Source organism: Heteronotia binoei, unplaced genomic scaffold (assembly GCF_032191835.1).
Source record: "Heteronotia binoei isolate CCM8104 ecotype False Entrance Well unplaced genomic scaffold, APGP_CSIRO_Hbin_v1 ptg001301l, whole genome shotgun sequence".
In the NCBI taxonomy this organism is placed as follows: Eukaryota; Metazoa; Chordata; class Lepidosauria; order Squamata; family Gekkonidae; genus Heteronotia; species Heteronotia binoei.
The window spans coordinates 216,973-230,170 of NW_026800229.1; the positions used below are offsets into that span (position 1 = coordinate 216,973).

At 53.9% G+C, this 13,198-nt stretch overlaps 1 protein-coding gene and 1 long non-coding RNA gene across 2 annotated transcripts in view; one reads left to right on the forward strand and one right to left on the reverse strand.

Moving 5' to 3' along the window:
* Positions 1–13,198, reverse strand: part of LOC132591008 (uncharacterized) — a 182,221-nt gene that overhangs the window by 91,033 nt on the left and 77,990 nt on the right. The gene's annotated exons all lie outside the window — the stretch shown is intronic.
* Positions 9,622–10,572, forward strand: LOC132590983 (olfactory receptor 51G2-like). Its single transcript, XM_060263870.1, has one exon. The coding sequence runs from the start codon at positions 9,622–9,624 to the stop codon at positions 10,570–10,572; it is 951 nt and encodes a 316-aa protein (XP_060119853.1).

A 13,198-nucleotide genomic window follows, 5' to 3' on the forward strand; every position in this document is an offset into this window, starting at 1 on the left:
AAACGGATAAAAGGATGTACTTCACCCAAAGGGTGATTAACATGTGGAATTCACTGCAACAGGAGGTGGTGGCGGCCACAAGCATGGCCACCTTCAAGAGGGGTTTAAAGAAAAATATGGAGCAGAGGTCCATCAGTGGCTATTAGCCACAGTGTGTGTGTGTGTGTGTGTGTATATATATGTGTGTGTGTATATATACGTATTTTTCGCTCCATAAGACGCACCTGAGCATAAGACGCACCTAGTTTTTAGAGCTGTTTGTGTGAATTTAGAGGCATTTGTGTGAATTTTTTGCAGTATTCGCTCCTTAAGACGCACACACTTTTCCCTCCACTTTTTTTTGGGGGGGGGGAAAGTGAGTCTTATGGTGCAAAAAATACGGTGTGTATATATATATATATATATATATATATATATATATATATATATATATATATATATATATATATATATATATATATAAAAATTTTTTGGCCACTGTGTGACACAGAGTGTTGGACTGGATGGGCCATTGGCCTGATCCAACATGGCTTCTCTTATGTTCTTATGTTCTCTCTGCCCTGTTCTTGGCCCTCCAGAGGAACTGGCTGGCCACTGTGTGAGGCAGGATGCTGGACTAGATGGACCCTCCCTGGTCTGACCCAGCAGGGCTCTTCTGATGTTCTTCTCAGGGGAAGGCCCCGGCCTCTCTGCCCTGTTGCTGGCTCTCCAGAGGAACTGGCTGGCCACTGTGTGAGACAGGAGGCTGGACTAGTTGGCCCCTCCCTGGTCTGACCCAGCAGGGCTCTTCTGATGTTCTTCTCAGGGGAAGGCCTCAGCCTCTCTGCCCTGTTGTCGGCCCTCCAGAGGAACTGGTTGGCTCCTGTGTGAGACAGGAGGCTGGACTAGATGGATCCTCACTGTCTGATCCTGCAGAGCTCTTGAAGGCCTCGGCCTCTCTATCCTGTTGTTGGCCCTCCAGAGGAACTGGCTGGTCACTGTGTGAGACAGGAGGCTGGACTAGATGGACCCTCCCTGGTCTGACCCAGCAGGGCTCTTCTGATGTTCTTCTCAGGGGAGGCCTCGGCCTCTCTGCCCTGTGACGAGAAGAGCACAAAAGATTTGTGGATGTTCTCTCCCCTCATTGGTGGATCTGTATAATATGGGATGTAAAAGGAAGATACAAATGATCCTAAGGGACCCTTCACATCTGGGCCATTTGCTATTTGAGATCTTACCGTCAGGTAGAGGAGTGTTGAAGGGTAGGACAAATAGATTTAAGGACAGTTTCTATCCAAGTGCTGTGGTTAGGTTAAATGCAGGGTCATGAAGGATTATCTGTTTTAGATGTATTTAAATGGTTTTAATGGTTTTATGAATGTTTATCTGTTTTAGATGTATTTAAATGGTTTAAATGGTTTTAGATGTATTTTAAATGGTTTATGAATATGCGTGTTTGATGTGTTGGTATGTTTGTGGAAGAGCACCTCATGTCGTTGCTCTCTTTTTGTTGAGAACAATGACAATAAATTTATCTATCTATCTATCTATCTATCTATCTATCTATCTATCTATCTATCTATCTATCTATCTATCTATCTATCTATCTATCTATCTATCATCTATCTATCTATTTTGGCCCTCCAGAGGAACTGGTTGGCCACTGTGTGAGGCAGGAGGCTGGACTAGATGGACCCTCACTGGTCTGACCCAGCAGGGCTCTTCTGATGTTCTTCTCAGGGGAAGGCCTCGCCTCTCTGCCCTGTTGTTGGCCCTCCAAAGGAACTGGTTGGCCACTGTGTGAGGCAGGAGACTGGACTAGACGGAGCCTCCCTGGTCTGACCCAGCAGGGCTCTTCTGAGGTTCTTCTCAGGGGAAGGCCTCAGCCTCTCTGCCCTGTTGTTGGCCCTCCAAAGGAACTGGTTGGCCACTGTGTGAGGCAGGAGGTTGGACTAGATGGACCCTCCCTGGTCTGACCCAGCAGGGCTCTTCTGATGTTCTCCTCAGGGGAAGGCCTTGGCCTCTCTGCCCTGTTGTTGGCCCTCCAGAAGAACTGGCTGGCCACTGGGTGAGACAGAAGGCTGGACTAGATGGACCCTCCCTGGTTTGACCCAGCAGGGCTCTTCTGATGTTCTTCTCAGGGGAAGGCCTCGCCTCTCTGCCCTGTTGTGGGCCCTCCAGAGGAAGTGATTGGCCACTGTGTGAGGTAGGTGGCTGGACTAGACGGAGCCTCCCTGGTCTGACCCTGCAGGGCTCTTCTGATGTTCTTCTCAGGGGAAGGCCTCAGCCTCTCTGCCCTGTTGTTGGTCCTCCAGAGGAACTGGTTGGCCACTGTGTGAGGCAGGAGGCTGGACTAGATGGACCCTCCCTGGTCTGACCCAGCGGGGCTCTTCTGATGTTCTCCTCAGGGGAAGGCCTTGGCCTCTCTGCCCTGTTGTTGGCCCTCCAGAAGAACTGGCTGGCCACTGGGTGAGACAGAAGGCTGGACTAGATGGACCCTCCCTGGTCTGATCCAGCAGGGCTCTTCTGAGGTTCTTGTCAGGGGAAGGCCTCCGCCTCTCTGCCCTGTTGTTGGCCCTCCAGAGGAACTGGTTGGCCACTGTGTGAGACAGGATGCTGGACTAGATGGACCCTCCCTGGTCTGACCCAGCAGGGCTCTTCTGGTGTTCTTCTTAGGGGAAGGCCTCAGCCTCTCTGCCCTGTTGTTGGCCCTCCAGAGGAACTGGTTGGCCACTGTGTGAGACAGGATGCTGGACTAGATGGACCCTCCCTGGTCTGACCCAGCAGGGCTCTTCTGAGGTTCTCCTCAGGGGAAGGCCTCAGCCTCTCTGCCCTGTTGTTGGCCCTCCAGAGGAACTGGTTGGCCACTGTGTGAGACAGGATGCTGGACTAGATGGACCCTCCCTGGTCTGACCCAGCAGGGCTCTTCTGAGGTTCTCCTCAGGGGAAGGCCTCAGCCTCTCTGCCCTGTTGTTGGCCCTCCAGAGGAACTGGTTGGCCACTGTGTGAGACAGGATGCTGGACTAGATGGACCCTCCCTGGTCTGACCCAGCAGGGCTCTTCTGGTGTTCTTCTTAGGGGAAGGCCTCAGCCTCTCTGCCCTGTTGTTGGCCCTCCAGAGGAACTGGTTGGCCACTGTGTGAGACAGGATGCTGGACTAGATGGACCCTCCCTGGTCTGACCCAGCAGGGCTCTTCTGAGGTTCTCCTCAGGGGAAGGCCTCAGCCTCTCTGCCCTGTTGTTGGCCCTCCAGAGGAACTGGTTGGCCACTGTGTGAGACAGGATGCTGGACTAGATGGACCCTCCCTGGTCTGACCCAGCAGGGCTCTTCTGAGGTTCTCCTCAGGGGAAGGCCTCAGCCTCTCTGCCCTGTTGTTGGCCCTCCAGAGGAACTGGTTGGCCACTGTGTGAGACAGGATGCTGGACTAGATGGACCCTCCCTGGTCTGACCCAGTAGGGCTCTTCTGGTGTTCTTCTTAGGGGAAGGCCTCAGCCTCTCTGCCCTGTTGTTGGCCCTCCAGAGGAACTGGTTGGCCACTGTGTGAGACAGGATGCTGGACTAGATGGACCCTCCCTGGTCTGACCCAGCAGGGCTCTTCTGAGGTTCTCCTCAGGGGAAGGCCTCAGCCTCTCTGCCCTGTTGTTGGCCCTCCAGAGGAACTTGTTGGCCACTGTGTGAGACAGGATGCTGGACTAGATGGACCCTCCCTGGTCTGACCCAGCAGGGCTCTTCTGAGGTTCTCCTCAGGGGAAGGCCTCAGCCTCTCTGCCCTGTTGTTGGCCCTCCAGAGGAACTGGTTGGCCACTGTGTGAGACAGGATGCTGGACTAGATGGACCCTCCCTGGTCTGATCCAGCAGGGCTCTTCTGATGTTCTCCTCAGGGGAAGGCCTCGGCCTCTCTGCCCTGTTGTTGGCCCTCCAGAGGAACTGGTTGGCCACTGTGTGAGACAGGATGCTGGACTAGATGGACCCTCCCTGGTCTGACCCAGCAGGGCTCTTCTGAGGTTCTTCTCAGGGGAAGGCCTCAGCCTCTCTGCCCTGTTGTTGGCCCTCCAGATGAACTGGTTGGCCACTGTGTGAGACAGGAGACTGGACTAGATGGACCCTCACTGGTCTGATCCAGCAGGGCTCCTGATGTTCTACTCAGGGGAAGGCCTCGGCCTCTCTGCCCTGTTGTTGGCCCTCCAGAGGAACTGGTTGGCCACTGTGTGAGACAGGATGCTGGACTAGATGGACCCTCCCTGGTCTGACCCAGCAGGGCTCTTCTGAGGTTCTTCTCAGGGGAAGGCCTCAGCCTCTCTGCCCTGTTGTTGGCCCTCCAGAGGAACTGGTTGGCCACTGTGTGAGACAGGAGACTGGACTTGATGGACCCTCACTGGTCTGATCCAGCAGGGCTCCTGATGTTCTACTCAGGGGAAGGCCTCGGCCTCTCTGCCCTGTTGTTGGCCCTCCAGAGGAACTGGTTGGCCACTGTGTGAGACAGGATGCTGGACTAGATGGACCCTCCCTGGTCTGACCCAGCAGGGCTCTTCTGAGGTTCTTCTCAGGGGAAGGCCTCAGCCTCTCTGCCCTGTTGTGGGCCCTCCAGAGGAACTGGCTGGCCCCTGTGTGAGACAGGAGGTTGGACTAGATGGACCCTCCCTGGTCTGACCCAGCAGGGCTCTTCTGATGCTCTTCTCAGGGGAAGGCCTCGGCCTCTCTGCCCTGTTGTTGGCCCTCCAGAGGAACTGGCTGGCCCCTGTGTGAGACAGGAGGTTGGACTAGATGGACCCTCCCTGGTCTGACCCAGCAGGGCTCTTCTGATGCTCTTCTCAGGGGAAGGCCTCGGCCTCTCTGCCCTGTTGTTGGCCCTCCAGAAGAACTGGCTGGCCACTGGGTGAGACAGGTGGCTGGACAAGAGGGACCCTTACTGGTCTGATCTACTGGTGTGAGATGGGGTTGATGGACTAGAGGGCTCCTCTGTCTGGCTTAAGCAAGGCCTCTGCCCCACTGACTGCTAGCCCAGCTGCCTGGCCTTTGCAGAAGACAGACGGGCTCCACTGCCAGAGCTCACAGCCAGTTCTGGTGCAACAGTGCTTAGCCAGCGGACCATTGTGGTAGAGATGGGCATTGAGATTCTGCAAGGGGATCTTGGGCCTGCTCTCAGCCAGCCACCCCCTTCCTGTGGAAGCCACCGCCAGCTGCTGTGGGGAGTTCTGCCGATGGGGTGGGGTGTGGTGGGGTTGAGCAGCTGGAGCTTATCTTTTGGCCCCAGCTTTGAACGTGGGGCTTTATCTTTCTGGCTTTTGAAAGGGCTTGTTGTGGGCCAGGGCCCGCCCTACAGATGACTTTAGGCTGCTCCTGTCTCAGGGCTCATTTGAAGGACTTCCAAATTTGCTTGACGTGTGTGTCTGTGGAGGAGGGGCGGAATGATAACCCTTACAGTGTTGTTGTAATGCCTAAAAATAAATTAAAATTTATATGTTTGGAGGGAAGCTTTGGCGCTTGCCCTGGCATCGGGAACGCTGGAGACTCTTTGATGCATCTATAGATCAGGATGCTAAGCAGTCTGGTACGGGGATGGGACTGCGGGGTGTGTGTGTGTGTGGCTCTTTTGCATGCAGATAAGTGGGGTCACGGCCCAACCATGTTGTTCTTAGTCATCTCGGCTTGACTTCGCGAACGAAGATTTAAGAAGGGTGCAGTAGTCCACGTCTGCTGCAGGCTCGCTGGTGGCTGACAAGACCAATGCGGGACAGGCAGGTCCGGCCACAGTGGCTGCAGGGAAAAGTCTGATTTGGGGTTGGTGCTGTAGCAGTGCGATTCTTCCTCAATCTCCTTTTGTCCTCAAGACCAGCTATGCGTGCGTTCTCAAAGGAAGAGACAGCCTGGTGGATGGTGTGCCTCCATGCTTTGCGATCCGAGGCTAGGTCAGACCACTGGTGATGGTTGATACAACAGGTGCCAAGGGATTTCTTCAGGGAGTCCTTGTACCTCTTCTTTGGTGCCCCTCTATTTTGATGGCTGGTGGAAAGTTCGCCATACAGGGCAATCTTGGGAAGGCGGTGGTTTTCCATCCTGGAGATATGCCCTGCCCAGCGCAGCTGCGTCTTCAGCAGCAGTGCCTCGATGCTGGTAACCTCCGCCCGCTTGAGGCCTTGCTCTTAGTATGTTACCAATAAAGCATGGTCCTGTTTGAACTCCAATGCATCGAACCCAGTACTTAACAATCATAACTATCATCTTCTATTGCCACCAGCCCCCCCCCTTGCTTTTTGATGACCCTGAAGTGGGGGAAGGGCCTCCACACTGGGGGATCCCCTGCCCCCACCTGGGGATTGGCAACCCTAACCTCAAGCCATGACTTGTACATACAGCGCACATCACAAAGATGCCCTAAAGCAGTGGTGCTGTACCCCGGAAGTTCTCCCTGCTCAGACAAGGGGCATTTTTAACCCCCCTTTTCAGACGGCTCCTCCCCCGAGCACTTGATAACACCCCCTCCCTTCCCACCCTCCCTCCCCAAAGCGTCGGAGGCACACACACGGCCTTCTAGGTGTCCTAGGTGAGGTTGCCAACTCTGGTTCTGGAAATTCCTGGAGCTCTGAGGGTGGGCCCAGGGAGAGCAGCGTTTGGAGAAGGGATGCCCTGCAGTCCACCTCCCAAAACAGCTGTTTTCTCCGGGAGAAGTGGAATCAGTGCTGCAAATAAATAGGTGATGTTGTAGTCTGGAAACCACTTACAATTCCAGGAGATCTTCAGCCCCCACTCAAGAGAGAGAGTCGCCCAGCACTAGCCAAGCCCACCAGCAGGCGGCAGCGCTGAGATGTCCCTCTGTCTTTCCACTAGCACTCAAGGGAGGTCCGAGGTTGTGAGTCTCAACAGAGCCCTGTGGAATCGACAGCCCAGAGAGGCGCAGCTGAGCCTGCCTCCTCCCCCAGGGCAAAGAGGAGTCCATAAATAAGCCCGAGAATGAATCTTGGCTGTGCTCAAAGCCAGGCAGGCCTTTGTGGGCCTGAAGAGGAGTCCCCTCTGGAGCTGCTGGGTAGGTCACATGGCTTTGCAAGGGGTGTAGCAGGGAGCTGAGACCATCCAGGCCGAGATGGAGAACTGGTGCGATCCTCAGACCTTCACAAGTTGCCCCCTCTTTGCCGGCAGTCAGTTCAGTTGTTCTCTTCTTTGAGCCAGTTCGGTGCAGTGGTTATCTGGGAGACACTTATCTGGGAGAACCGGGTTGGATTCCAACTCCTCCCCTTGCAGCTGCTGGAATGGCCTTGGGTCAGCCAGGGCTCTCTTATCTGGGATAACCAGGTTTGATTCCCCACTCCTCCACTTGCAGCTGCTGGAATGGCCTTGGGTCAGCCAGAGCTCTCTTCTCTGGGAGAACCGGGTTTGATTCCCCCCTCCTCCACTTGCAGCTGCTGGAATGGCCTTGGGTCAGCCATAGCTCTCTTATCTGGGAAAACCAGGTTTGATTCCCCACTCCTCCACTTGCAGCTGCTGGAATGGCCTTGGGTCAGCCAGAGCTCTCTTCTCTGGGAGAACCGGGTTTGATTCCCCATTTCTCCACTGGCAGCTGCTGGAATGGCCTTGGGTCAGCCAGAGCTCTCTTATCTGGGAGAACTGGGTCTGATATCCCACTCCTCCACTTGCAGCTGCTGGAATGGCCTTGGGTCAGCCACAGCTCTCTTATCTGGGAGAACCGGGTTTGATTCCCAACTCCTCCACTTGCAGCTGCTGGAATGGCCTTGGGTCAACCATAGCCCTCTTATCTGGGAGAACCGGGTCTGATATCCCACTCCTCCACTTGCAGCTGCTGGAATGGCCTTAGGTCAGCCAGAGCTCTCCTATCTGGGAGAACTGGGTTTGATTCTGCACTCCTCCACTTGCAGCTGCTGGAATGGCCTTGGGTCAGCCAGAGCTCTCTTATCTGGGAGAATCGGGTTTGATTCCCCACTCCTCCACTTGCACCTGCTGGTCTGGATCCTGTTACCGTTAGGTGGGTCTGTAACTGGTTGACAGATCGCACCCCAAGAGTGCTTGTTGATGGTTCCTCCTCCTCTTGGAGAGAAGTGACAAGTGGAGTGCCTCAAGGATCTGTCCTGGGACCTGTTTTGTTCAACATCTTTATCAATGATCTAAATGAAGGAATAGAGGGGATGCTTATTAAATTTGCAGATGATATTAAATTGGGAGGGGTTGCAAACACAGAAGAAGACAGAAACAGGATCCAGGATGACCTTGAGAGGCTGGAAAACTGGGCTAAAACCAATAAAATGAATTTTAACAGGGATAAATGTAAAGTTCTGCATTTAGGTAGGAAAAATCCAATGCAGAATTATAGGATGGGGGAGACTTGTCTTGGCAGTAGTATGTGCAGAATGGATCTAGGGGTCTTTGTGGACTGTACACAGAACATGAGTCAGCAGTGTGATTGTGGTGGCTAAAAAGGCAAATTCAGTTTTGGGCTGTATCAACAGAATCATAGAATCCTAGAGTTGGAAGGGACCTCCAGGGTCATCTACTCCAACCCCCTGCACAATGCAGGAAACTCACAAGCCCCCTCCCCCCTATAGTGTCCAGATCACATGAAGTGATAGTATCACTTTACTCTGCTCTGGTCAGACCTCACCTGGAGTCTTGTGTTCAATTTTGGGCACTACAATTTAATAAGGATCTAGACAAGCTGGAACAGGTCCAGAGGAGGGTGACAAAGATGGTGAGGGGTCTGGAGGCCAAGTCCTACAAGGAAAGGCTGAGAAAGCAGGGTATGTTTAGCCTGGAGAGGAAACGACTGAGAGGTGATAGGATTACCATCTTTGAGTACTTGAAGGGCTGTCGTCTAGAGGATGGTGCAGAATTGCTTTCTGTTGCCCCAGAAGGTCAGTCCAGAACCAACAGGTTGAAATTGAATCAAAAGTTTTCAGCTAAACATTAGGAAGAACTTCCTCAGTGGAACAGGCTTCCTCCTCGGGAGGTGGTGGGCTCTCCTTCCTTGGAGGTTTGAAACAGAGGCTAGATGGCCATCTGACAGCAATGAAGATCCTGTGAATTTAGGGGGAGGTGTTTGTGAGTTTAGAGCAGTTCCTCAGTGGAACAGGCTTCCTCCTTGGGAGGTGGTGGGCTCTCCTTCCTTGGAGGTTTTTCAACAGAGGCTAGATGGCCATCTGACAGCAATGCTGATCTTGTGAACTTTCGCAAATTATGAGAAGGCGGGCAGGAAGGGCTGCATCAGTGCTTAGTTCTCATGGCCCTTTCTTACACGCCCAGGGAAATGTCAGTCAGAAAGTTTTCTCCAGGCCGGTTTGGCCAGGGATCCTGGAGGTTTTTGCCATCTTCTGGGCATGGAGCCTGCAGGGGTCACTGGGTGTGTGTGGGGAAGGGGAATGTCTTGCACTGTGTAGGGGGTTGAACTAGATGACCCTGGAGGTCCCTTGCAGCTCTATGGTTCAAGGAGATATTTGTTGTCAGGGAACAAATTTTGGGGTGCTTTGAAAAAAGGATGCCTCTGCTTTTTATTCAGGCTCTGATGCTCACACTGGGGATGTTTGCTTAGCTGGAACATCAAATCTAGAAGGCAGGACTGGGCTGTCAAAATAACCACACTGTTTTGTTTTCTTTCAAGAGGGAGCAACAGAGACCAAAATCCTTGGGAGTCGGTCATGTCCTTCTCCAATGCAACTTTTGGCCCCCCAGATTTCTTCCTAACAGGCTTCCCTGGGCTGGAAAAATCCCACATCTGGATCTCCATCCCCATCTGTTCCATGTACTTTGTGTCCATCGCTGGGAACTGCACCATCCTCTTCATGATCTGGACAGACCAAACCCTCCACGAGCCCATGTACTATTTCCTCTGCATGCTGGCCCTCTCAGACCTGGGCTTGTCTTCGGCCACTTTGCCCACCATGCTGAGCGTCCTCTGGTTCAACCACCGCTGGATCCACTTTGATGCCTGCCTGGCCCAGATGTACTTCATCCACACCTTCTCCATCACTGAGTCAGGCATTCTGCTGGCCATGGCCTTTGACCGCTTGGTGGCCATCCGGAACCCCCTGAGATACACATCGATCTTGACCAATGAAGCCGTCATCAAGATTGGGCTGGGGGCTTTCCTCCGAGCTGCCTTCCTTGTCTTCCCCGCTTCCTTCCTTTTGAAGAGAATGCGGTACCAAAAAGAGAACATCTTGTTGTATTCCTTCTGCCTTCACCAAGATATCATGAAAGCTTCCAGCTCAGACAGGAGAATCAGCAGCATCTACGGCTTGCTGGTGATGCTCTCCTCCACCGCGGTGGATTCTCTGTTGCTGGTCCTGTCGTATATCATGATCCTGAAAACCGTCCTGGGTGTTGCTTCCAAGGAAGAACGCTTCAAGGCCCTCAACACCTGCATCTCCCACATCTGTGCCATCCTTTCCTTCTACATCCCCATGCTTGGCCTCACCATGATCCACCGATACGGCAGGAGTGCTCCCCACATCGCTTACATCCTCCTGGCCAACATCTACCTGCTGCTGCCACCTCTAATGAACCCAATCGTGTATAGCATGAAGACGAAGCAGATCCGGGCACGGATCATTGGAAAGTTCCGGAAGATGGTCAGAGCTTCAGAGTGACGCCATCTCAGCCCAACCAAGTTTTACTCAAAACGTGAGCTTCCGGGTTCATGCAGACTTCATCAGACAATGGAATGGGGCGCAGTGAGCAGAGCTGCATAGAGCTGGTGGGCAGTGGTGAAGAATGCAAAGTGGTCCAGAGTTAGAACCCAATGGCAAAATAGTGCAATGAACAAATGGAAAGGTGGTTTGTCTGGATAGCATTTGCCTGGGAAACCAAGAAAACAGCAACATGTCAGAATGGGAGAATGATGGTGAGCAGGAAGGCAGCTCCGACTGGCCGGGCATCAGGGGGTGTAGTCTGATATGCAAATGAGCTCCTGCTGGGCTTTTTCTACAAAACAAGCCTGGACAGTGAGAGGGTCATAAGGCAATAATTGGAATCTGTCAATTGCTCTGTTGCTTACAAGTCTGGGTTAAATGGAGAACATGCCTTTCCCAGAGATGCTTCAGTTGTGAGTTTGATGCATTTCATGGGGTGCATTACAGCCATTCAGAGAGCCAGTCTGGTTAAGTGTGCAGACTCCTTTCTGGGAGAACCGGGTTTGATTCCCCCCTCCTCCACTTGCAGCTGCTGGAATGGCCTTGGGTCAGCCAGAGCTCTCTTATCTGGGAGAACCGGGTTTGATTCCCCACTCCTCCACTTGCACCTGCTGGAATGGCCTTGGGTCAGCCAGAGCTCTCTTATCTGGGAGAACCGGGTTTGATTCCCCCCTCCTCCACTTGCAGCTGCTGGAATGGCCTTGGGTCAGCCAGAGCTCTCTTATCTGGGAGAGCCGGGTTTGATTCCCCACTCCTCCACTTGCACCTGCTGGAATGGCCTTGGATCAGCCAGAGCTCTCTTATCTGGGAGAACCGGGTTTGATTCCCCCCTCCTCCACTTGCAGCTGCTGGAATGGCCTTGGGTCAGCCAGTGCTCTCTTATCTGGGAGAACAGGGTTTGATTCCCCACTCCTCCACTTGCACCTGCTGGAATGGCCTTGGGGCAGCCAGAGCTCTCTTATCTGGGAGAACCGGGTGTGATTCCCCCCTCCTCCACTTGCAGCTGCTGGAATGGCCTTGGGTCAGCCAGAGCTCTCTTATCTGGGAGAACCGGGTTTGATTCCCCCCTCCTCCACTTGCAGCTGCTGGAATGGCCTTGGGTCAGCCAGAGCTCTCTTATCTGGGAGAACCGGGTTTGATTCCCCACTCCTCCACTTGCACCTGCTGGAATGGCCTTCGGTCAGCCAGAGCTCTCTTATCTGGGAGAACCGGGTTTGATTCCCCCCTCCTCCACTTGCAGCTGCTGGAATGGCCTTGGGTCAGCCAGAGCTCTCTTATCTGGGAGAGCCGGGTTTGATTCCCCACTCCTCCACTTGCACCTGCTGGAATGGCCTTGGATCAGCCAGAGCTCTCTTATCTGGGAGAACCGGGTTTGATTCCCCCCTCCTCCACTTGCAGCTGCTGGAATGGCCTTGGGTCAGCCAGTGCTCTCTTATCTGGGAGAACAGGGTTTGATTCCCCAGTCCTCCACTTGCACCTGCTGGAATGGCCTTGGGGCAGCCAGAGCTCTCTTATCTGGGAGAACCGGGTGTGATTCCCCCCTCCTCCACTTGCAGCTGCTGGAATGGCCTTGGGTCAGCCAGAGCTCTCTTATCTGGGAGAACCGGGTTTGATTCCCCCCTCCTCCACTTGCAGCTGCTGGAATGGCCTTGGGTCAGCCAGAGCTCTCTTATCTGGGAGAACCGGGTTTGATTCCCCCCTCCTCCACTTGCAGCTGCTGGAATGGCCTTGGGTCAGCCAGAGCTCTCTTATCTGGGAGAACCGGGTTTGATTCCCCCTCCTCCACTTGCACCTGCTGGAATGGCCTTGGGTCAGCCAGAGCTCTCTTATCTGGGAGAACCAGGTTTGATTCCCCACTCCTCCACTTGCACCTGCTGGAATGGCCTTGGGTCAGCCAGAGCTCTCTTATCTGGGAGAACCGGGTTTGATTCCCCCCTCCTCCACTTGCAGCTGCTGGAATGGCCTTGGGTCAGCCAGAGCTCTCTTATCTGGGAGAACCGGGTTTGATTCCCCCTCCTCCACTTGCAGCTGCTGGAATGGCCTTGGGTCAGCCAGAGCTCTCTTATCTGGGAGAGCCGGGTTTGATTCCCCACTCCTCCACCTGCACCTGCTGGAATGGCCTTGGGTCAGCCATAGCTCTCTTATCTGGGAGAGCCGGGTTTGATTCCCCACTCCTCCACTTGCACCTGCTGGAATGACCTTGGGTCAGCCATAGCTCTCTTATCTGGGAGAGCCGGGTTTGATTCCCCACTCCTCCACTTGCAGCTGCTGGAATGGCCTTGGGTCAGCCAGAGCTCTCTTATCTGGGAGAGCCGGGTTTGATTCCCCACTCCTCCACTTGCACCTGCTGGAATGGCCTTGGATCAGCCAGAGCTCTCTTATCTGGGAGAACCGGGTTTGATTCCCCCCTCCTCCACTTGCAGCTGCTGGAATGGCCTTGGGTCAGCCAGAGCTCTCTTATCTGGGAGAACCGGGTTTGATTCCCCCTCCTCCACTTGCACCTGCTGGAATGGCCTTGGGTCAGCCAGAGCTCTCTTATCTGGGAGAACCAGGTTTGATTCCCCACTCCTCCACTTGCACCTGC